Source organism: Oncorhynchus keta, chromosome 30, assembly GCF_023373465.1.
Source record: "Oncorhynchus keta strain PuntledgeMale-10-30-2019 chromosome 30, Oket_V2, whole genome shotgun sequence".
In the NCBI taxonomy this organism is placed as follows: domain Eukaryota; kingdom Metazoa; phylum Chordata; class Actinopteri; order Salmoniformes; family Salmonidae; genus Oncorhynchus; species Oncorhynchus keta.
Genome location: NC_068450.1, coordinates 41030802 through 41054100, shown reverse-complemented (window position 1 = coordinate 41054100; position 23299 = coordinate 41030802). Strand labels below are relative to the sequence as shown.

Below are 23299 nucleotides of genomic sequence, written 5' to 3'. Positions count from 1 at the left end.
TTTTTCATTTACCGTGTTTGTGTGTACTGTTATTGTTCTTCATCTGTTGCAGTTGATATTTTCCTCTCTTCTCATGATACTATGCAAGCTATGGTATACCCCTAACATAGTGACTAGGTTTTATGATAACACTGCATTGTGGGTAATTTTATGCAGGTAAATTGTGTGTGTGCTTCACTGCAGTGTTCATTCATGGAACAAGGAATCCCTGTAGCTATCTTCACTAGCACGAGCCTCACTTTAAATTCAAAAGACAGTCTGCAGAACCAAATTCCAACACAGTTGACCATCTGAATAGTGCTGCTAGATACTCCTTTTAGGAGCCTCACCCACCATACTTTTACTCTCTTCAGCTTTGTGGAAAATAATTTAATAAATGTAAAAAACTGTCTTGGATACGAACTTGAAACAAATCATTTCAATTTGATAGTAAATTAAATAAAATCTCATAAGATCTTGGTGTTTTGGTAAGTCACAATGACAGCCTTGCATTTTTTGCTGGGGTTAGATCTTACCTTTGTAAACATTGGTTTACCGTGCTGAGTGACCATGGTACATTGATCACAGTCCACAGTGATGCAGGAGTTGTGGAAGGATTCCTTGGAGTGCTTGAGGATGTAGTAGAGGTCAGTGACGCCGCCCTCAAACACTGTGCTGAAGTAGCGCGGGATGAGCGTTCGTCCGATAGCTGAGAAAAAAAGGGGGAAAAAAGAGCGGGATGTTATTAATAATTGAAATATGGGACTAAAGTAGTGAAGGGTGAGTGTATGTCCAATTTAAAACAGGGAAAACAGAGTAAAAATACATAATTCACTCATTAAACTTCTTAGGGATCAAATCCCGTTTACCGGGATTGATTTGACAACATCCGGTGAAATCACAAGTGCAATACACCAAAATAAAGCTTTACTTCTTGTTAATCCAGCCACCGTGTCAGATTTCAAAAAGGCTTTACGGCGAAAGCAAACCATGCTATTATCTGAGGATAGCACCCCATCAAACAAACACAGACAATCAATCATATTTCATCCCGCCAGGCGCGACACAAAACTCAGAAATAACGATATAATTAATGCCTTACCTTTGAAGAGCTTCTTCAGTTGGCATGCCAATACGTCCCATAAACATCACAAATGGTCTTTTGTTCGATTAATTCTGTCGTTATATCTCCAAAATGTCAATTTATTTGGCGCGCTTGATCCAGAAAAACACAGGTTCCAACTCGCGCAACATGACTACAAAATATCTAATAAGTTACCTGTAATCTTTGTCCAAACATTTCAAACAACTTTCCTAATAAAACTTTAGGTATTTTTTTACGTGAATAATCGATCAAATTTAAGACGGGATAAACTGCGTTCAATAGCGGATAAAAACAAAGTGGAGCGAGTTTTCAGGTCGTGCACCCCTAACAAACAGTACACTAGACTCGACCCTCGTTCTGAACAGCCCTACTTCTTCATTACACAAAGGAAAAACATCAACCAATTTCTAGAGACTGTTGACATCTAGTGGAAGCGATAGGAACTGCAACCAAGTGCCTTAGAAATCTAGATCCTCATAGAAAATTAAAAGAGAGTGACCTCAAAAATTATTTTTCCTGGATGGTTTGTCCTCAGGGTTTCGTCTGCCAAATAAGTTCTGTTATACTCACAGACATAATTTTAACAGTTTTAGAAACGTTAGTGTTTTCTATCAAAGTCGACTAATTATATGCATATCCTAGCTTCTGGGCCTGAGAAGCAGGCAGTTTACTTTGGGCAAACTTTTCATCCGGACGTGAAAATACCGTCCCCTAGCCCAAAGAGGTAATTAATACATTTGTAGACTCAAGTTTTTACCAAACTAGCCTTTATAGGCTAGTTATGGTCTATTAAAATGTGTAGGTATGTGAAGGTACCTGACAAAGACCTACAGTATAGATGGATAGAAGGTTTTACACCATGTATGCTACCCAATTTTAGCCATTACTGATCTGCTTTTCTTTGCTTAATGTGAAGTATCCACACAGTAGAAAGCAAACCATTTGTTTAGCAAAATACAGGCTCCTTCACTTGTTTGCCGGTTTAGTGAGGGAATTATTCCAAGCAAGCAAAGTAAAACTTGGGACAGTCTGGTTTGAAAGTTACAGGAAAGCTGTGAAAGGTTACTAGAGAACGCTAAAAGTACTCAAAGTGGATGAAAGGTGCGGATTTAGTGTTTGACAAAATCAAGAGAGTGAGTGAGAGAGAGAGAGAGAGAGAGAGAGAGAGAGTAGGGGAGGGGAGGGGAAAGTATGCCAGTGTCTTTTGCCCTCAGGCTTTCTTGTTCTTTCTCATCTTCCCTCTATTCTCTTTCAGCTTGATCTCTGTTTAAATTAATATAACGAATGATACAAAAGGATCATGCTTTAGGATACACTGTGTGACATTATGCAAAACAGAAAAGATATCTCTTCATCACATTATCAGCTTATGGCGGGGTAGTGTATTTGTAACAAGGGAAGGAGACACTATCAAATCAAATCAAATGGTATCAGTCATATGCGCCGAATAAAACAGGTGTAGACCTTACAGTGAAATGCTTACTTACTGTACAAGCCCTTAACCAACAATGCAGTTTAAAAAAGACAAATGAGAATAAGAAATAAAAGTAACAAGTAGTTAAAGAGCAGCAGTAAAATAACAATAACGAGACTACATACAGGGGGGTACTGGTACAGAGTCAATGTGCAGGGGCACCGGTTCGCTGAGGTAATTGAGGTAATATGTACATGTAAGTAGAGTTATTAAAGTGACTATGAATAGATAATTACAGAGAGTAGGAGCAGCTTAAAACCGGAGCAATGCAAATAGTCTGGGTAGCCATTTGATTAGATGTTCAAGAGACTTATGCCGTGCGGTAGCAGAGAGAACAGTCTATGACTAGGGTGGCTGGAGTCTTTGACAATTGTTAGGGCCTTCCTCTGACACTGCCTGATATTGAGGTCCTGGATGGCAGGAAGCTTGGCCCCTGTGATGTACTGGGCCGTATGCACTACCCTCTGAAGTGCCTTGTCGTCGGATGCTGAGCGGTTGCCATTCCAGGCAGTGATGCAACCAGTGCTCTCGATGGTGCAGCTGTAGAACCCTTTGAGGATCTGAGAACCCATGCCAAACTCATTCCTGAGGGGGAATAGCTTTTGTCGTGCCCTATTCACGACTGTCTTGGTGTGCTTGGACCATGTTAGTTAGTTCGTGATGTGGACACCAAGGAACTTGAAGCTCTCAACCTGCTCCACTACAGCCCCGTCGATGACAATGGGGGCATGCTCGGTCCTCCTTTTCCTGTAGTCCACAATCATCTCCTTTGTCTTGATCATGTTGAGGGAGAGGTTGTTGTCCTGGCACCACACGACCAGGTCTCTGACCTCCACCCTATAGGCTGTATTGTCGTTGTCGGTGATCAGGCCTACCACTGTTGTGTCATCAGGAAACTTAATGATGGTGTTGGAGTCGTGCCTGGCCGTGCAGTCATGAGTCAACAGGGAGTACAGGAGGGGACTGAGCACGCACCCCTGAGGGGCCCCTGTGCTGAGGATCAGTGTTGTGGATGTGTTACATACCCTTACCACCTGGGGGAGGTCCACCCGTCAGGAACTACAGGATCCAGTTGCAGAGGGAGGTGTTTAGTCCCGGGTCCTTAGCTTATTGATGAGCTTTGAGGACACTATTGTGTTGACCGCTGAGCTGCAGTCAATGAATAGCATTCTCACATAGGTGTTCCTTTTGTCCAGGTGGGAAAGGGCAGTGTGGAGTGCAATAGATATTGCATCATCTGTGGATCTGTTTGGGCGGTATGCAAATTAGAGTGGGTCTAGGGTTTCTGGGATAATAGTTTTGATGTGAACCATGACCAGCTTTTCAAAGCACTTCATGGCTACAGACGTGAGTGCTACGGGTCAATAGTTATTTAGGCAGGTTAGTGTTCTTGGGCACAGGGACAATGGTGGTCTGCTTAAAACATGTTGCTATTACAGGGAGAGGTTGAAAATGTCAGTGAAGACACTTGGTCAGCGTATGTCCTGGTAATCCGCCTGGCCCTGCGGCCTTGTGAATGTTGATGACCTGTTTAAAGGTCTTACTCACATCGGCTGCGGAGAGTGTGACCATACCGTTGTACGGAACAGCTGGTGCTTCATGCATGTTTCAGTGTTATTTGCCTCGAAGCGAGCATAGAAGTGGTTTAGCTCGTCTGGTAGGCTCTTGTCACTGGGCAGCTCTTGGCTGTGCTTCCCTTTGTAATCTGTAATGGTTTGCAAGCCCTGCCATATCCGATGAGTGTCGGAGCCGGTGTAGTATGATTCGATCTCAGTCCTGTATTGACAATTTGCCTGTTTGATGGTTCGCCGGAGGGCATAGCAGGATTTCTTGCAAGCTTCCGGGTTAGAGTCCCGCTCCTTGAAAGCGGCAGCTCTAGCCTTTAGCACAGTGCGAATGTTGCCTGTAATTATTTAACCAGGCAAGTCAGTTAAGAACAATTTTTTATTCACAATGACAGCCTACCGGGGAACAGTGGTTAACTGCCTTGTTCAGGGGCAGAATGACAGAGTTTTACCATGTCAGAGATTCGATCCAGCAACCTTTTGGTTACTGGCCTAACACTCTAACCACTCGGCTACCTGCCACCCCAAACATTCTGATAGAAATTTGGTAAAACAGATTTAAGATTCCCTGCATTAAAGTTCCCGGCCACTAGGAGCGCCACTTCTGGATGAGCGTTTTCCTGTTTGCTTATGGTGTAATAAGGCTCATTGAGTGCGGTCTTAGTGCCAGCATCGGTCTGTGGTGGTATGTAGACAGCTACGAAACATACAGATGAAAACTCTCTAGGTAGATGGTGTGGTATACAGCTTGTCATGAGATACTACCTCAGGCGAGCAAAACCTTGAGACTGCCTTAGATGTCGTGCACCAGCTGTCGTTTACATAGATGCATAGTCCGCTCCCCCTTTTCTTACCAGACGCCACTGTTCTATCCTGCCGATACAGCGTATAACCAGCCAGCTGTATGTTGATAATGTCGTCGTTCAGTCATGCCCCGTGAAGCATAAGATATTACAGTTATTAATGTCCCATTGGTAGTTCAATCTTGCTCGTAGGTCATCGATTCTATTTTCCATTTATTGCACGTTAGCTAGAAGAATGGAAGGCAAGGGGGGTTTATCTGATCGCTTAGGAATTCTCAGAAGGCAGCCTGACCTTCGTCCTCTTTTTCTCCATCGTCTCTTCACGCAAATGACGGGGATTTGGGTCTGTTCCCAGGAAAGCAGTATGTCTTTCACGTCGGGCTCGTCGGACTCATTAAAGGAAAGAAAGCTTCTGCCAGTTTGTGGTGAGTAATCGCTGTTCTGATGTCCAGAAGTTATTTTCAGTCATAAGAGATGGTAGCAGCAAGTGGTTAGAGCGTTGGACTCGTAACCGAAAGGTTGCAAGTTCAAATCCTGAGCTGACAAGGTACAAATCTGTTGTTCTGCCCCTAAACAGGCAGTTAACCCACTGTTCCCAGGCCATCATTGAAAACAAGAATTTATTCTTATCTGACTTGCCTAGTTAAATAAAGGTAAAATAAAACGTACAAAATGTTAAAAAATTAGCTACAAACAACGCAGAAAAACAAACATAAAAACACAGTCCGTTAGGTGCACGTAAAACATTAGCCATCTTCTCCGGCGCCATCAGCCATCTAGTCCTGTTAGAAGAACAGTGTTTTGAATCAAAAGAAGCCACGCACATTGGAACCCCATCCTACTCTCTCTTCCTCTGAAACAAGCTACATTATCCAGCAAGACTCTTGATTCTGAGCAGAAATAATGCATTTTAGAGGCAACACACTGTTGGGTGGAATTATGTTCCACTGTTCTCCCGAGGGAGCATAGCTAGGGAAATAAAACTTCATTTAGAAATGTCCCCCAAAGACAGTAGTGGCTGTGGCTCCCGAGAGAGAGAGAGAGAGAGAGAGAGAGAGAGAGAGAGAGAGAGAGAGAGAGAGAGAGAGAGAGAGAGAGAGAGAGAGAGAGAGGGGAGAGATAGCTGAAGCCTCAGGACCAAAATATCCAATCAATCAGAATGAACCAAAATACCAACTATTTGACCAAGTTTACTGATCAAAATCTTAGAAAAACCCTTAAGAAAGTACGGGCTCAATGAGCACAGCCTTGCATTGAGAAGGGTAGACACAGGAAAGCCTGGCTCCCTGTAGAAGAAAGGCTGTGCAACCACCGCACCACAGCAGAACCTGAAACAGAGCTGACTGACAAAATATTATTTTTTTTTAAATAATAATAATTGACAGTGTAATTTTCCCAAATTTTAAACCCTTAATCAAGGTTTCAAAGACCTCTCTGATGAGATTAGGCTACCCGTTCTGTTGGGGGAGGATGCAGAGAGCTGTGGGTTGGCAGCACACTACATTGTTGCCTGCCATAAAATGAGGGACAGTGTCTGACAGACAAACCAACCTGCACATGTCCTCTTCGCCAACTGTTATTGTTCAATGTATGGTTATTTTGACCCTTGATTGTTGTTGTTACTGTTGTCCCGTTGACAATATTGATTATTATTATTTTAATTATGTTAATATTATAAATGTATCACTTAATCTCCAAAGTACGCTTTGACAATATGTACATTGTTATGTCATGCAAATAAAGCAAATTGAATTGAATTGAGAGAGAGAGAGAGGGGGGGGGAGAGAAAGAGAGAGAGAGAGAGAGAGAGAGAGAGAGAGAGAGAGAGAGAGAGGGGGGAGAGAAAGAGAGAGAGAGAGAGAGAGAGGGGAGAGAAAGAGAGAGAGAGAGGGGGAGAGAAAGAGAGAGAGAGAGAGAGGGGGGGAGAGAAAGAGAGAGAGAGGGGGAGAGAAAGAGAGAGAGAGAGAGAGGGGGAGAGAAAGAGAGAGAGAGGGAGAGAGAGAGAGAGAGAGAGAGAGAGAGAGAGAGAGAGAGAGAGAGAGAGAGAGAGAGAGAGAGAGGGAGAAAAAGAGAGAGCCCGTGATGGGCATGTTTTTTCAAATTCGATAAAGTCGGGCATGACTAAATAAACACATAAAAAAGGGTGAGCAGTGGAGGGAGGGAGAGAGAGAGAGGTAAAAGAGAGAGATACACAGATATGCTTCTCGCACACCTGACCAACCCATAAGCTTCAGTGGAAGCCTCGCATGAGGAGACTCAACCAAAATCATATCCCAGAAAATAACACTGCACACCCCACCTAAAACACACTGATAGAGTGGTAATGGCAGGCATGGTAAATATTGTACCATTTCAAGCTCCATAGTCCAGTGTTTCCCCTACATTATTTTCTAGGTGGGGTGCAAAGAGATCCAAAGCATATTGGGGTATTGTGGGGAGGCGGGTGGCAACAGAGCTAGGATGTACACTCTTAGACAAAAAAAAGGTGCTATCTAGAACCTAAAAGGGTTATTTAGCTTTCCCTATAGGAGAAACCTTTGAATAACCCTTTTTGGTTCCAGGTAGAACCATTTCTCAGGTAGAACCCTTTCCACAGATGGTTATACATGGAACCAAAAAGGGTTATCCTATGGGGACAGCCAAACAACCCTTTTGGAACCCTTTTTTCTAAGAGTATATGTGTGTCTATGTGTCTGTGTGTCTGTGTGTGTGTGTGAGTGTGTGTGTGTGTGTGAGTGTGCGCGTAGGTGCATACATATTGCTTTTTTGTTACTATTAAAAAGTAATGGGTCGGGGACGTGATGAGTCTTAACGGGCCCCAAGGTTATTCAAATGATTTCCACTTACAATTACCACCACTAGAGTAACAGAAACCTCAAGCTCACAAACAAACATTCATTTGTTTTGAAAATGTCTATCCTTCCCCCTTCCCCTCAGTCTCTCTCCCTCTCATTCTCTCTCTATCATTCTCTCTCATCTCTCTCGTACCCATCTCTTTTTTTAGCACCAAGTTGATTGGCCCATCTTCAGACGCGGGCACTCGAGAGATAGGATTAACCGCCACTTGTTTGGGTGAACACGACGCGCAACATATGCCTCTCAAGTAATGTGTACCCAAACATGCAATTTACAAACAATTAACGCTGTGTTAATTAACCACATTAATTCATGCCACTTTGTGGAATTGTTCCCCTTGCGAGTCCCTAGGACCGCTGCCAGCAGCCCGAGCCAAAAAGACTGTGAGAAACAGTTTGGGCTCCGAGCAGAACGGGGGTTTCTCGAGGAAAGGGGCCGCTGTCTGCCTTTCCACTAGTTTTCTAGTGAGTGAGTGCACACACACACACGTATGAGGGTTGAGGGTGTGCTGTATGTGTGTGTGTATCTTTGGGTGTGTTGTGTGTCTGTGGGTGTATGTTGGTGAGAGGGATGTGTGGAAGGTTGTGAGAGGGATGGTGGTTAGAGGAAAGGAGAAAGGCAATATCCACTGTGTAACATATAACGAGGCACAGAGGGACTGTAGTAGGAGCATGCTATATGCCCAGGAATTCATATCGACACACACTCAATGTACACCCACCCACACATACATTACTAGAGTCATGTTGAGTATCTGATAGTCTATACTGTATATGATACTGGTAAAATGTATAAATTATGATTCAATAACCATTAACCATATGACCATTAACCATAATAAAATTGACTAACTGGTCATTGAGTTCAGTAGTCACAGCTGGATTTTCAAAAGTAAAGGCAGGGTTATGGAGAGTCGAGTTGACTTGTGGAGAGTCCGCCAATAACATTAGTACAGATTCTAGTTTAGTGCATTGTTTATACAGTTAACAGTATGGTAACTAAGCCATTCATTTGTACTTTTCACCCAGTAACCAGTTATGTCAAATACAACAAACATGACTGAACTTCACTTGAGTTTCAGGGTTGTCACCAGTGGTCATCTCATTCCTATGAGCTGCAGAAACACGGACAGAAAAGTGATGATGAGACAAAATTCATAGGAGTATCCCACAGAATCGGGGTAAATTAAAAAGGGGGAAAAAGGCGAGAAAGTAGAGAGATACTCAGTGGGTGATTATGCAGCAAATGCAGCTTTACGCACTGCAGACAAGAATGCATGGAAATTAGGGAGGAAGGGAGAAATGGTAGACATATGAAAAACTCTATAGAGTGTCATGTGCAATTTCTATTAGAATCGTTGATAGGATTGCATACAGGGCCGGTCCTGGCCGTTCTGCCGCCCTAGGGGAGACAAAAAAGTGCCGCTCCTACAAGAATAGTCCCAGTAAGCAAAATTACATTTAAAAGATGTCTAAAATATGTATTTTTCCCCTAAAAACAAGTAATTTTTGAAATTAGGTTCAATTTTAGTTCTGAATGGAAGGTGAAAATATGTATTTTCCAGACATTGAAATCAGGTTTATTTTTGGATATGAATGACATTTGAAAATATTTAATTTATAGACTTTCAAGTTTGGGCCAAATCAAGGCTGGTCCAGACCGGGCAAAATCTGAACCAAACAGAGACGTCTATGATTGGTTCAGATTTGGTCCGGACTGGAAAGGACCAAAAAAAGACATCCAAAAGGCATTGGTCCATTATAGCCTACAACAGGGATGGGCAACTCCAGTCCTCAGGGTCGGAGTGGTGTGCCACTTTTTCCCCATCCCTAGTCAACACAGCTGATTGCATTCTAAACTAATTGCATTCTAAACTGAAGATCATGATTAGTTGATTACTGGTGTCAGATGTGTTAGCTGGGCCTGGGGCAAAAGTGACCAATCAGTCCCCAGTTGCCCATCCCTGGCTTACAGTGTTGCCATAAATGTCATTTTAGGAATCCATCTATGTGATACTGTAGGCCTACCATTTGTAAAACACCCCAAGAAAAGACTACCCAAAATATGTCCAAAAAACGTTGCAGTCGGTCCGTGCTTAATGAGGTTTAGCCTACCATGTCAGCCAGCAATGGAATTTTATGAATGCCCATCCATGCGGTAGGCCCGCCGTTTGTAAAACAGGCCGTTTCATTGGCTTTATTAGTCCTGATTCCTGTGACTAATCAATTTGCTCTCAGGGAACAAGGGGCCAGGGTTCCGGGGGAAAAGCACGGTTTCGATTGCTCTTAAAGTTTTGCTTCGGTACTGCAGGTTAACTGATGCCCGGCTCAGAAAGGCAATTTCCATACACGGCCATGTCAGATTTGAAAATTCCTAACAAGACACTTTAGTCATCACCTTCGTGCATAAAACATCCATTGAACGATTCAAATAATTGTCGCTGAGGCCGATTTTTTTTCTCTTCATTTACTCACAGCCAAAGATATGAATTCACTTTTTATATTCATCCAATGTCTGCCATGTTTATGGATGACGTGATGACGTCGTCACTGCTCATGCTGCTCCCTGTGCTAGTCCGCATGTGAAGTAGGTCCGGATAAACCGGATGTAACCTGTATAGTATAGAGATGGTCCATGAATAGGCATATGCGAACGTGAGTCGATTACCTTGAAAACAACAGTCGGACATCTTGGACGCATTCTCCAGTTCTTATTATACCTCAGTGTCAGGGAGATGATAGGAGAAAACCTCTTTGCGTCACGGGAGTTGAAGGAAGAAAGGATAGAGGTACTTTTGAGGAGATGGGAAACTCCATTGGAATCGTATTATAACGCCCACTGTGGATGTTGCCCACGTGTCGTCAATGGGCCGTGCGGTACATTCTGCCATGTGTCGTCAATGGGCCGTGCGGTACATTCTGCCATGTGTCGTCAATGGTCCGTGCGGTACATTCCGCCATGTGTCGTCAATGGGCCGTGCGGTACATTCTGCCATGTGTCGTCAATGGGCCGTGCGGTACATTCCGCCATGTGTCGTCAATGGGCCGTGCGGTACATTCTGCCATGTGTCGTCAATGGGCCGTGCGGTACATTCCGCCATGTGTCGTCAATGGGCCGTGCGGTACATTCCGCCATGTGTCGTCAATGGGCCGTGCGGTACATTCCGCCATGTGTCGTCAATGGGCCGTGCGGTACTTTCTGCCATGTGTCGTCAATGGGCCGTGCGGTACATTCTGCCATGTGTCGTCAATGGGCCGTGCGGTACTTTCTGCCATGTGTCGTCAATGGGCCGTGCGGTACTTTCGGCACGATTGCTTCAAGGAGTGAATGGGAGTCAATTGGGTGCTACAGTAGCTCAAAAACCCAACATTAGCATGAATTTCATGAACAAGAAGTACAACATTAAAAATCCTTTCAGAGATATAAGATAATTATAGTATAGCTTTGGAATTGTGACATTGCATACTTTTGAGGAAAAGAGGCAGGTTTCTCGAGTCATACCTTGACTTGGAGAAGGGCTTGTGTGACGATTAGCTTCGCAACCGCGTGACGAAACATGACAACGTGAATGCGATTGGTCGACAGTCTGCTGGGTGCGGCGTTATACAGTACGTACCTCCATTCCGTTCCTCCATTCATTGCCATTCTATGGGATTCCTATCTCCTCCTTTCTCTAATATCTCTGGAAAGGATATTAATCTGTCAGTGTACTGTTTGCTTTGCGGACATTTGAATTACATTTACATTTAAGTCATTTAGCAGACGCTCTTATTAAATATATACTTTGTCATCATGGCGATATAGATGGTTAGTCCCAGTCGGTATTAGATAGAACGGAGTGGCCACGCCCGCCTGTGGGGAAAATAGCCTGTGGTTACCTAGGTTAATCCATTGGCTCACAGCAATTACTTGATTACAAATACAAATACAATTACAAAACTACATTTCAGAAAAGGACAACGTCTAAAGACTGCTGTTCAACATTGCCTGCTCCCGAGCGTTCTCACTACTTTGAATCACGTAATATTGTACAGCTTCCCTCGTCCCCCTTTTCATGACGGTGTTAGCAGCCACGTGAGTGAGTGAGTGAGTGATTGCGATTGGAACATTAAGCTAGCCAAGACCAAAAACACGAACCAACGGACTATACAACTACAAGTTGTGAGTCTTACCTGTGATGAAATGTTTTCCACACACATAGCTACGTGTAGCCTACTCAGACACTTGGTCCCAACATTTCCCACTCCCCCACGCCAAATAGCCTGAAGCCACAGGGCTCTTCTCGCAGGCTCTATTTCCCTACATGGGAGCATTGTGAACCATAGATTGGGATTTTTGGCCTGGTTACATGTACATTGAACAACACAGTGGCGTTTCAGCGTGTTTCGTTATTTCTGTATAAATTAAAAAGCGACAATGAATTTAGCTCTTTACACTGGGGTTCAATAGGAAATCATGTTTGTTTTCCCCAATTTGTTAGCGGGGTCAAGGGCAATTCCTTAATATTATGTGAGTATCGAACCCGGCGTATGGGTGTTCTCTCGACAAGTATGCCCATACCATCAACTGGCTGATTTGGCGAGCACGTAATTGTTTAAAAATTATGAAATGTGACATTGGATTATCCCTTATCGCCAGTGACGAGAGCCTTATAAGTATAACAAGCGCCTACACGATTTCCTGATTTCACAGATGGACAACTTAGAAGTTAAATCGTGGTGAATTTGTATTTTATTTTACCAACTGATAGAACTGTCATGTATTGTCATGTTATGTCTTGTTCCTGTTCTTTCTCTTCTCTTCGTTTCCCCCTGCTGGTCGTTTTAGGTTACCTTCTCTCCCTCTATCTCTCTCTTTCTCTATGGTCCCTTTCCTTCTCCCAGCTGTCCCTCATTCTCTTCTAACGACCTTGTTTACTCTCTCACACCTGTTCCCTCTTTTCCCTCTGATTAGGTCTCTATTTCTCTCTCTGTTTCTGCTTCTGTCTTTGTCGGATTCTCGTTTGCTTCGCCCTTGTTCTGTCCTGTCGTAATCTGCCTCTGCATTAGATGCTGCGTTTGATCAGGTGCTTCTGTCCTTCGGCCCGCGCCTACCCGGAGGGACCTGCAGTCAGTTGCCGCTAGCCCTGCTATTCTCCTCTACTGCTAGAAGGGGACTAGTCAACCGATACATCTGAAGAGGATTTATGTTTTCCCTGTGTTTGAACATTAAAAGACTCTGTTTCTGTTAAACCGCTTTTGGGTCCTCACTCACCTGCATAACAGAAGAATCCGACCAAGAATGGACCCAGCGACTTCGGATCCTCTCCACTCAGCCGTCGAGATCCAGGGAGCGATGCTAGGCAGACACGAGCAGGAATTGTCTGTTGCTCGACATGCCGTTGAGACCCTGGCTGCCCAAGTCTCCGACCTCTCGAAACATATTCACCATCTCCGCCTCGATCCACCGGCTACTTCCAGGGCCTCCGAGTCTCCGGAGCCCAGAATTAATAACCCGCCGTGTTACTCTGGGGAGCCCACTGAATGCCGCTCGTTTCTCACCCAGTGTGATATTGTGTTTTCTCTCCAGCCCAACACGTACTCCAGGGGCACAGCTCGTATCGCCTACGTCATATCTCTCCTTACTGGACGGGCTCATGAGTGGGGCACGGCAATCTGGGAGGCGAGGGCTGAGTGTACTAACCAGTATCAGAACTTTAAGGAGGAGATGATACGGGTTTTTGATCGTTCTGTTTTTGGGGAAGAAGCTTCCAGGGCCCTGTCTTCCCTATGTCAAGGTAATCGATCCATAACTGATTACTCTATAGAGTTTCGCACTCTTGCTGCCTCCAGTGACTGGAACGAGCCGGCTTTGCTCGCTCGTTTTCTGGAGGGTCTCCGCGCGGAGGTAAAGGATGAGATTCTCTCCCGGGAGGTTCCTTCCAGCATTGATTCCTTGATTGAACTCGCTATTCGCATAGAACGACGGGTTGATCTTCGTCACCGAGCTCGTGGAAGGGAGCTCGCGTTATCCGTTGCCCCTCTCTCCGCATCACTACCATCTTCCCCCACTGGCTCAGGTGCTGAGCCTATGCAGCTGGAGGGTATTCGCATCTTGACTAAGGAGAGGGAACGGAGAATCACCAACCGCCTCTGTCTCTATTGCGGTTCCGCTGGTCATTTTGTCATTTCATGTCCAGTAAAAGGCCAGTGCTCATCAGTAAGCGGAGGGCTACTGGTGAGCGCAACTACTCAGGTCTCTCCTTCTAGATCCTGTACTACCTTGTCGGTCCATCTACGCTGGACCGGTTCGGCAGCTTCCTGCAGTGCCTTGATAGACTCTGGGGCGGAGGGCTGTTTTATGGACGAAGCCTGGGCTCGGGAACATGACATTCCTCTCAGACGGTTAGGGGAGCCCACGGCCTTGTTCGCCTTGGATGGTAGTCCTCTCCCCAGGATTCAGTGTGAAACGCTACCTTTAACCCTCACTGTCTCTGGTAATCATAGCGAAACCATTTCTTTTTTAATTTTTCGTTCACCTTTTACACCTGTTGTTTTGGGCCATCCCTGGCTAGTGTGTCATAATCCTTCTATTAATTGGTCTAGTAATTCTATCCTCTCCTGGAACGTCTCTTGTCATGTGAAGTGTTTAATGTCTGCTATCCCTCCTGTTTCCTCTGTCCCTTCTTCACAGGAGGAGCCTGGTGATTTGACAGGGGTGCCGGAGGAATATCACGATCTGCGCACGGTGTTCAGTCGGTCCAGGGCCACCTCCCTTCCTCCGCACCGGTCGTATGATTGTAGTATTGATCTCCTTCCGGGTACCACTCCCCCCCCCGGGGTAGACTATACTCTCTGTCGGCTCCCGAACGTAAGGCTCTCGAAGATTATTTGTCTGTAGCTCTCGACGCCGGTACCGTAGTCCCTTCCTCCTCTCCCGCCGGAGCGGTGTTTTTCTTTGTTAAGAAAAAAAGACGGGACCCTGCGCCCCTGCGTGGATTATCGAGGGCTGAATGACATAACGGTTAAGAATCGTTATCCGCTTCCCCTTATGTCTTCAGCCTTCGAGATCCTGCAGGGAGCCAGGTTTTTCACTAAGTTGGACCTTCGTAACGCTTACCATCTCGTGCGCATCAGGGAGGGGGACGAGTGGAAAACGGCGTTTAACACTCCGTTAGGGCACTTTGAATACCGGGTTCTGCCGTTCGGCCTCGCTAACGCTCCAGCTGTCTTTCAGGCATTAGTGAATGATGTACTGAGAGACATGCTGAACATCTTTGTTTTCGTTTACCTTGACGATATCCTGATTTTTTCACCGTCACTCCAGATTCATGTTCAGCACGTTCGACGTGTCCTCCAGCGCCTTTTAGAGAATTGTCTTTATGTGAAGGCTGAGAAGTGCGCTTTTCATGTCTCCTCCGTCACATTTCTCGGTTCTGTTATTTCCGCTGAAGGCATTAAGATGGATCCCGCTAAGGTCCAAGCTGTCAGCGATTGGCCCGTCCCTAAGTCACGTGTCGAGCTGCAGCGCTTTCTCGGCTTCGCGAATTTCTATCGTCGTTTCATCCGTAATTTCGGTCAGGTGGCAGCTCCTCTCACAGCCCTTACTTCTGTCAAGTCGTGCTTTAAGTGGTCCGTTTCCGCCCAGGGAGCTTTTGATCTCCTCAAGAAGCGTTTTACATTCGCACCTATCCTTGTTACACCTGACGTCTCTAGACAGTTCATTGTCGAGGTTGACGCGTCAGAGGTGGGCGTGGGAGCCATCCTTTCCCAGCGCTCCCATTCTGACGACAAGGTCCACCCTTGCGCGTATTTTTCTCATCGCCTGTCGCCGTTGGAACGTAACTATGATGTGGGTAACCGCGAACTGCTCGCCATCCGCTTAGCCCTAGGCGAATGGCGACAGTGGTTGGAGGGGGCGACCGTTCCTTTTGTCGTTTGGACTGACCATAGGAACCTTGAGTACATCCGTTCTGCCAAACGACTTAATGCGCGTCAGGCTCGTTGGGCGTTGTTTTTCGCTCGTTTCGAGTTCGTTATTTCTTATCGTCCGGGCTCTAAGAACACCAAGCCTGATGCTTTATTCCGTCTCTTCAGTTCTTCAGTAGCCTCCACCGACCCCGAGGGGATTTTCCCTGAGGGGCGTGTTGTCGGGTTGACTGTCTGGGGAATTGAGAGGCAGGTAAAGCAAGCACTCACTCACACTCCGTCGCCGCGCTTGTCCTAGGAACCTTCTTTTCGTTCCCGTTCCTACTCGTCTGGCCGTTCTTCAGTGGGCTCACTCTGCCAAGTTAGCCGGCCACCCCGGCGTTCGGGGTACGCTTGCTTCTATTCGCCAGCGTTTTTGGTGGCCCACTCAGGAGCGTGACACGCGTCGTTTCGTGGCCGCTTGTTCGGACTGCGCGCAGACTAAGTCCGGTAACTCTCCTCCTGCCGGCCGTCTCAGACCGCTTTCCATTCCCTCTCGACCGTGGTCTCACATCGCCTTAGACTTTATTACCGGTCTGCCTTCGTCAGCGGGGAAGACTGTTATTCTAACGGTTGTCGATAGGTTCTCTAAGGCGGCTCATTTTATTCCCCTCGCTAAGCTTCCTTCTGCTAAAGAGACGGCACAAATCATCATTGAGAATGTTTTCAGAATTCATGGCCTTCCGTCAGACGCCGTTTCGGACAGGGGTCCGCAATTCACGTCTCAATTTTGGAGGGAGTTTTGCCGTTTGATTGGGGCTTCCGTCAGTCTCTCTTCCGGTTTTCACCCCCAGTCTAACGGTCAAGCAGAATGGGCCAATCAGACTATTGGTCGCATCTTACGCAGTCTTTTTTTCGTAACCCTGCGTCTTGGGCAGAACAGCTCCCCTGGGCAGAATACGCTCACAACTCGCTTCCTTCGTCTGCGACCGGGCTATCTCCTTTTCAGAGTAGCCTCGGGTACCAGCCTCCTCTGTTCTCGTCCCAGCTCGCCGAGTCCAGCGTTCCCTCTGCTCAGGCTTTTGTCCAACGTTGTGAGCGCACCTGGAAGAGGGTCAGGTCTGCACTTTGCCGTTATAGGGCTCAGACTGTGAGAGCCGCTAATAAGCGTAGGACTAAGAGTCCTAGATATTGTCGCGGTCAGAGAGTATGGCTCTCCACTCGTAACCTTCCCCTTATGACAGCTTCTCGCAAGTTGACCCCGCGGTTCATTGGTCCGTTCCGTATTTCTCAGGTCATTAATCCTGTCGCAGTGCGACTTCTTCTTCCGCGACATCTTCGTCGCGTCCACCCGGTCTTCCATGTCTCCTGTGTCAAGCCCTTTCTTCGCGCCCCCGTTCGTCTCCCCCCATCCTTGTCGAGGGCGCACCTATCTACAGGGTCCGGAAGATTTTGGACATGCGTTCTCGGGGCCGTGGTCATCAGTACCTAGTGGATTGGGAGGGGTACGGTCCTGAGGAAAGGAGTTGGGTTCCATCCCGGGACGTGCTGGACCGTTCGCTGATCGATGATTTCCTCCGTTGCCGCCAGGTTTCCTCCTCGAGTGCGCCAGGAGGCGCTCTGTGAGTGGGGGGGTACTGTCATGTATTGTCATGTTATGTCTTGTTCCTGTTCTTTCTCTTCTCTTCGTTTCCCCCTGCTGGTCGTTTTAGGTTACCTTCTCTCCCTCTATCTCTCTCTTTCTCTATGGTCCCTTTCCTTCTCCCAGCTGTCCCTCATTCTCCTCTAACGACCTCGTTTACTCTCTCACACCTGTTCCCTCTTTTCCTTCTGATTAGGTCTCTATTTCTCTCTCTGTTTCTGCTTCTGTCTTTGTCGGATTCTCGTTTGCTTCGCCCTTGTTCTGTCCTGTCGTAATCTGCCTCTGCATTAGATGCTGCGTTTGATCAGGTGCTTCTGTCCTTCGGCCCGCGCCTACCCGGAGGGACCTGCAGTCAGTTGCCGCTAGCCCTGCTATTCTCCTCTACTGCTAGAAGGGGACTAGTCAACCGATACATCTGAAGAGGATTTATGTTTTCCCTGTGTTTGAACATTAAAAGACTCTGTTTCTGTTAAACCGCTTTTGGGTCCTCACTCACCTGCATAACAAGAACATGGGCATTTACCAGAATGACAGGAGTTTTCATTATATATATATGTTTTTACTTCTGGGGGTGAATTATCCCTTGAAGATATCGACACACAGACATGTGAAGAGAAACAAAAAGATTCATTGATGTATTGATATTTTCTGAGTGTGTGATCAATGATTGAAGAGGTTCCTTCTAGCCTATTTAACACAACGAACAAACTGGTCTTGCTATCGACCTGTGTCTTTGCTTACTGTATCTCCAGCAGCACTAATGCTCTAGATAATGCAATGGATGGCCGAGTGTACACGCCAACACGACCTGTCAATGCTGTTACTGTTGGGTTAGAGGTTAAGATCCATGGAGGGAGAAGAAGCGAACACCATGTGACAAACAGCTGACTTTGGTCAAGTAACGTCAATGATTCATTTGTAAAAATGTATTATTTTATATATATCCCTTTTTATAGTAACATTTGTCACAAAGATATTTGAAGTAACTAGACCTTTAAAGAGCAAGCAGCTCTGTGGCAAGGGAAAACTCTCTAGAACAAAGAAACTTAAAGAGGAACCAGACATCCTCTGGTTTATGATGTACTCTAAATGTGCCAATATTCACAGTTCACAGTATTAAAAATAATGTAATAGTGTCTTGTTTGTAGTTGAACTCTTGTCTGTATAAATAGAGTTCACGGAGGAACAGGTTAAAGACACACATACTGTAAATTACAGTACGTAAGATCAACCACACACACATATACATTTGCACGCACGTACTCACACACACACGCACGCACGCACGCACGCACGCACGCACACACACACACACACACACACACACACACACACACACACACACACACACACACACACACACACACACACACACACACACACACACACACACGATGATGACGATAATGGCGCCAGAGGGGATGGCTCTGCTGTTTTTTTGTTTTTTTCCCCCATTGCTTGTAACTCATTTTGTACATAATGTTGCTGCTACCATCTCTTATGACCGAAAATAGCTTTTGGTCATCAGGAACAGCGAACTCACCTCGAATTGGACTAATATTTTTTTTCTTTAATGAGTCAGACGAGAAGGATATACCGCCTTGTCGAGACAAGGCCCAAATCCCGTCATCAGGGTAAAGAAAATACAGAGAAAACAGGGGAGGAGGGCGGGGTGCCTTGTAAGAATTTGCAGACGAGTATGTAAACCACCACTTCCCTCCGTATTATAGGCCAATGTGCAATCATTGGAAAACAAAATGGACAATATTCGATTAAGACTATCCTACCACGGGATGTTAAAAACTGTAATATCTTGTGTTTCACTGAGATTTGGCTGAACGATGACACGGATAATATAGAGCTAGCTGGCTTCTGTCTGTTTCGGCAGGACTTCTGGTCTAACTTTAAAGAAGTCTCGAGGTATTGCTCGTCCTGAGGTAGAATGCCTCTTGATAAGCTGTAGACCACACTGTCTACCAAGAGAGTTCTCATCTATATTATTCGTAGCTGTCTATTTACCACCACAAACCGATACTGGCACTAAGACCACACTCAACGAGCTGTATAAGGCCATAAGCAAACAAGAAAATGTTCTTCCATAAGCAGCGCTCCTAGTGGCCAGGGACTTTAATGCATGTCACGTTTGTGTTTTCGTTATATATTTGGTCAGGCCAGGGTGTGACATGGGTTTATATATTGTATTTTCGTATGGGGGTTTGTAGTATTTGGGATTGCGGCTGAGTAGGGGTGTTGTATAGGCTTGGCTGCCTGAGGCGGTTCTCAATCAGAGTCAGGTGATTCTCGTTGTCTCTGATTGGGAACCGTATTTAGGTAGCCGGGGTTTCTCTGTGTATTTCGTGGGTGATTGTTCCTGTCTCTGTGTAGTGTTCACCAGATAGGCTGTAATAGGTTTCTCGTTCCGTTTGTTGTTTTGCATTTGTAATAGTTATTTCATGTATCGCTCTTCATTTATTAAAGACATGAGTAACCACCACGCTGCATTTCGGTCCGACTCTCTTTCGACAAACGAAGAACGCCGTTACAATGCAGGCAAACTTAAATCCCTTTTTACCTCATTTCTACCAGCATGTCACATGTGCAACCAGAGGAAAAACAACTCTAGACCACCTTTACTCCACACACAGAGACGCATACAAAGCTCTCTCTGGCCCTCCAAATCTGACCATAATTCTATCCTCCTGATTCCTGCTTACAAGCAAAAAAAAACAGGAAGTACCAGTGACTCGTTCAATACAGCAGTGGCCAGATGACACGGATGCTACGCTACATGACTGTTTCGCTAGCACAGACTGGAATATGTTCCAGGATTCATTCAATAGCAATGAGGAGTATACCACCTCAGTCACTGTCTTCATCAATAAGTGCATTGACGAATTCGTCCCGACAGAGACCGTACATAAATTTCCCAACCAGAAGCCATGGATTACAGGCAACATCTGTACCGAGCTAAAGGCTAGAGCTGCCGCTTTCAAGGAGCGGGACACTAATCCGGACGCTTATAAGAAATCCCGCTATGCCTTCAGATGAACCATCAAACAGACAAAGTGTCAATACAGGACTAAGATTGAATCCTACTACACTGGCTCTTGACACTCGTCGTATGTGGCAGGGCTTGAAAACTATTACGGACTACAAAGGGAAACCCAGACGCGAGCCTACGAGATGAGCTTGCTTCGAGGCAAGCAACACTGAAGCATGCATGAGAGCACCAGTTGTTCCGGACGAATGTGTGATCTCGCTCTCCGTAGCCGATGAGAGCGAGACCTTTAAACAGGGGAACATTCACAAAGCCACGGGGCCAGACGGATTACAAGGGCGTGTACTCAAAGTATGTGCGAACCAACTGGCAAGTGTCTTCACTGACATTTTCAACCTCTCGCTGGCTGTAATACCTACATGTTTCAAACAGACCACCATAGTCCCTCTGCATAAGAAAGCGAAGGTAACTCACATAAATTATTACCGCCCCTTAGCACTCACGTCGGTAGCCATGAAGTGCTTTGAAAGGCTGGTCATGGCTCACATCAACACCATCATGCCAGAAACCCTAGACCCACTCCAAATCGCATACCGCCCCAACAGATCCAAAGATGATGCAACCTCATTCACACCCCACACTGCCCTTTCCCATCTGGACAAAAGGAACACCTATGTGAGAATGCTGTTCATTGACTACAGCTCAGCGTTCAACACCATAGTACCCACAAAGCTCATCACTAAGCTAAGGACCCTGGGACTAAACACATCCCTCTGCAACTGGATCCTGGACTTCCTGACGGGACGCCCCCAGGTGGTAAGGGTAGACACTGATCCTCAACCCTGGGGTCCCTCAGGGATGCGTGCTTAGTCCCCTCCTGTACTCCCTGTTCACCCACGACTGCGTGGCCAAGCATGACTCCAACACCATCATTAAGTTTGGTGATGACACAACAGTGGTAGGCCTGATCCCCGACAACGAGACAGCTTATAGGGAGGAGGTCAGAGACCTGGCAGTGTGGTGCCAGGACAACAACCTCTCTCAATGTGAGCAAGACAAAGGAGCTGATCTTGAACTATAGGAAAAGGAGGGCTGAAGAGCGGGTCGTGCGTTTCAATTTCCTTAGAGTCCACATCACCAACAAACTGTCATGGTTCAAACACACCAAGACAGTTGTGAAGAGGGCACGACAACACCTTTTCCCCCTCAGGAGACGGAAAATATTTGGCATGGGTCCCCAGATCCTCAAAAAGTTATACAGCTACACAATCGAGAGCATCCTGACCGGTTGCATCACCACCTGGTATGACAACTGCTCGGTATCTGACTATAAGGCGCTACAGAGGGTAGTGTGTACGGCCCAGTACGTCCACTGGGGCAAAGCTTCCTGACATCCAGAACCTATATACTAGGCGGTGTCAGAGGAAGGCCCAAAAAATTGTCACATTTTCACCCAAGTCATAGACTGTTCTCTCTGCTACCGCACGGCAAGCGGTACCGGAGCACCAAGTCTAGGACCAAAATGTTCCTTAACAGCTTCTAACCCCAAGCCATAAGACTGCTGAACAACTAATTAAATGGCCACCTGGACTATTTACATTGACCCCCGCCGCCATTGTTTTTACTCTGCTGCCACTCACTGTTTAATATCTATGCATAGTCACTTTACAAATTACCTTGACTATCCACACTGACTCGGTATCGGTACCCCCTGTACATAGCCACGTTATTGTTATGTACATTTCTTTTGTTACTTTTTGATTGATAGATTTTTTTTTACTTGGTAAATATCTTATCAACTCTATTTCTTGAACTGCATTGTTGGTTAAGGTCTCGTAAGTAAGCATTTCACGGTAAAGTCTACACCTGTTGTATTTGGCGCATATGACAAATAACATTTGATTTGACACACCCAGCTAGAATATGGGAATCACTGCCCAGAATATTAAATATTTAATCAGTCATGAAACTTTCATTAAAACTCTCTCTGTGCTCTCTCTCTCTCCATCTCTGTGCTATCTCTCTCTATGTGCTCTCTTACTATGTGCACTCTCCATCTCTCTCTCTCTCTCCCACTCTCTGTGCTCTCACTCTCTCTGTGCTCTATCTCTCTCTGTGCTCTCTCTCTTTCTCTGTGCTATCTCTCTCTATTTGCTCTCTCTCTCTCTCTCTCCATCTCTATCTCGTTCTCTCTGTGCTCTCTCTCTCACTGTAATCTCTCTCTCTCTCTATGCTCTCTATCTCTCTTTGTGCTCTCTCTGTGTGTGCTCTCTCTGTGTGTGCTCTCTATGTGTGTGCCCTCTCTGTGCTCTCTCTCTGTGCTCTCTCTCTGGCTCTATCGGTGATCTCTCTCTCTGTCTCTCTCTGTGATCTCTCTCTCTCTCTCTCTCTCTCTCTCTCTCTCTCTCTCTCTCTCTCTCTCTCCCTCTCTCTCTCTCTCTCTCTCTCTCTCTCTCTCTCTCTCTCTCTCTGTGTGTGCTCTCTCTGTGTGCTCTATCTTTCTATTTGCTCACTCTGTACTCTATTTCTGCTCTCTCTTTGTGCTCTCTCTCTCTCTTTCTCTCTCTCCATTTTCATCTCTCTCTGCCTGTTTGGGTGTTTGAACTGTACGACTCTGTCTGTTTCTTTTTGTGTCGAACACTTCTCCGAAAGCCACTCAGATAGTGGCAATTATCGAATTCATTAAGATCCTAACACAACTGTCAAAACACATTAGCAAAGGAGCATCATTAAAAAGTTTAGTACATTTTAGGGAGAGGTAACCAAATATAAAAGGCAAAGAGCCATCTAACTGAATAGTGAGCATTCTTTAAATTGGAATACTAAATTCAGGGCTGAGTTGTAGTGGTTTACTATTTTCCGTAACTCAAATGTTGTATTTAGACACGGACATAAAAAGGGCAAACCTACCAAGCCTGAATTACGAAAAAGAACAAGATGTTGCTAAGACATATCTTCTATTTATTATTGAAAAAGTACCTTTCCAAAATA

At 45.7% G+C, this 23299-nt stretch overlaps 1 protein-coding gene across 6 annotated transcripts in view; it reads right to left on the bottom strand.

Annotated features, from left to right (window-relative positions):
• Positions 1-23299, bottom strand: part of ldb2a (LIM domain binding 2a) — a 91109-nt gene that overhangs the window by 34514 nt on the left and 33296 nt on the right. For all 6 annotated transcript variants that reach the window (XM_052488431.1, XM_052488434.1, XM_052488432.1 and 3 more), the window contains exon 3: positions 516-688. In XM_052488431.1, the coding sequence (XP_052344391.1) occupies positions 516-688 (173 nt within the window). The remainder of the gene's footprint in view (positions 1-515; positions 689-23299) is intronic.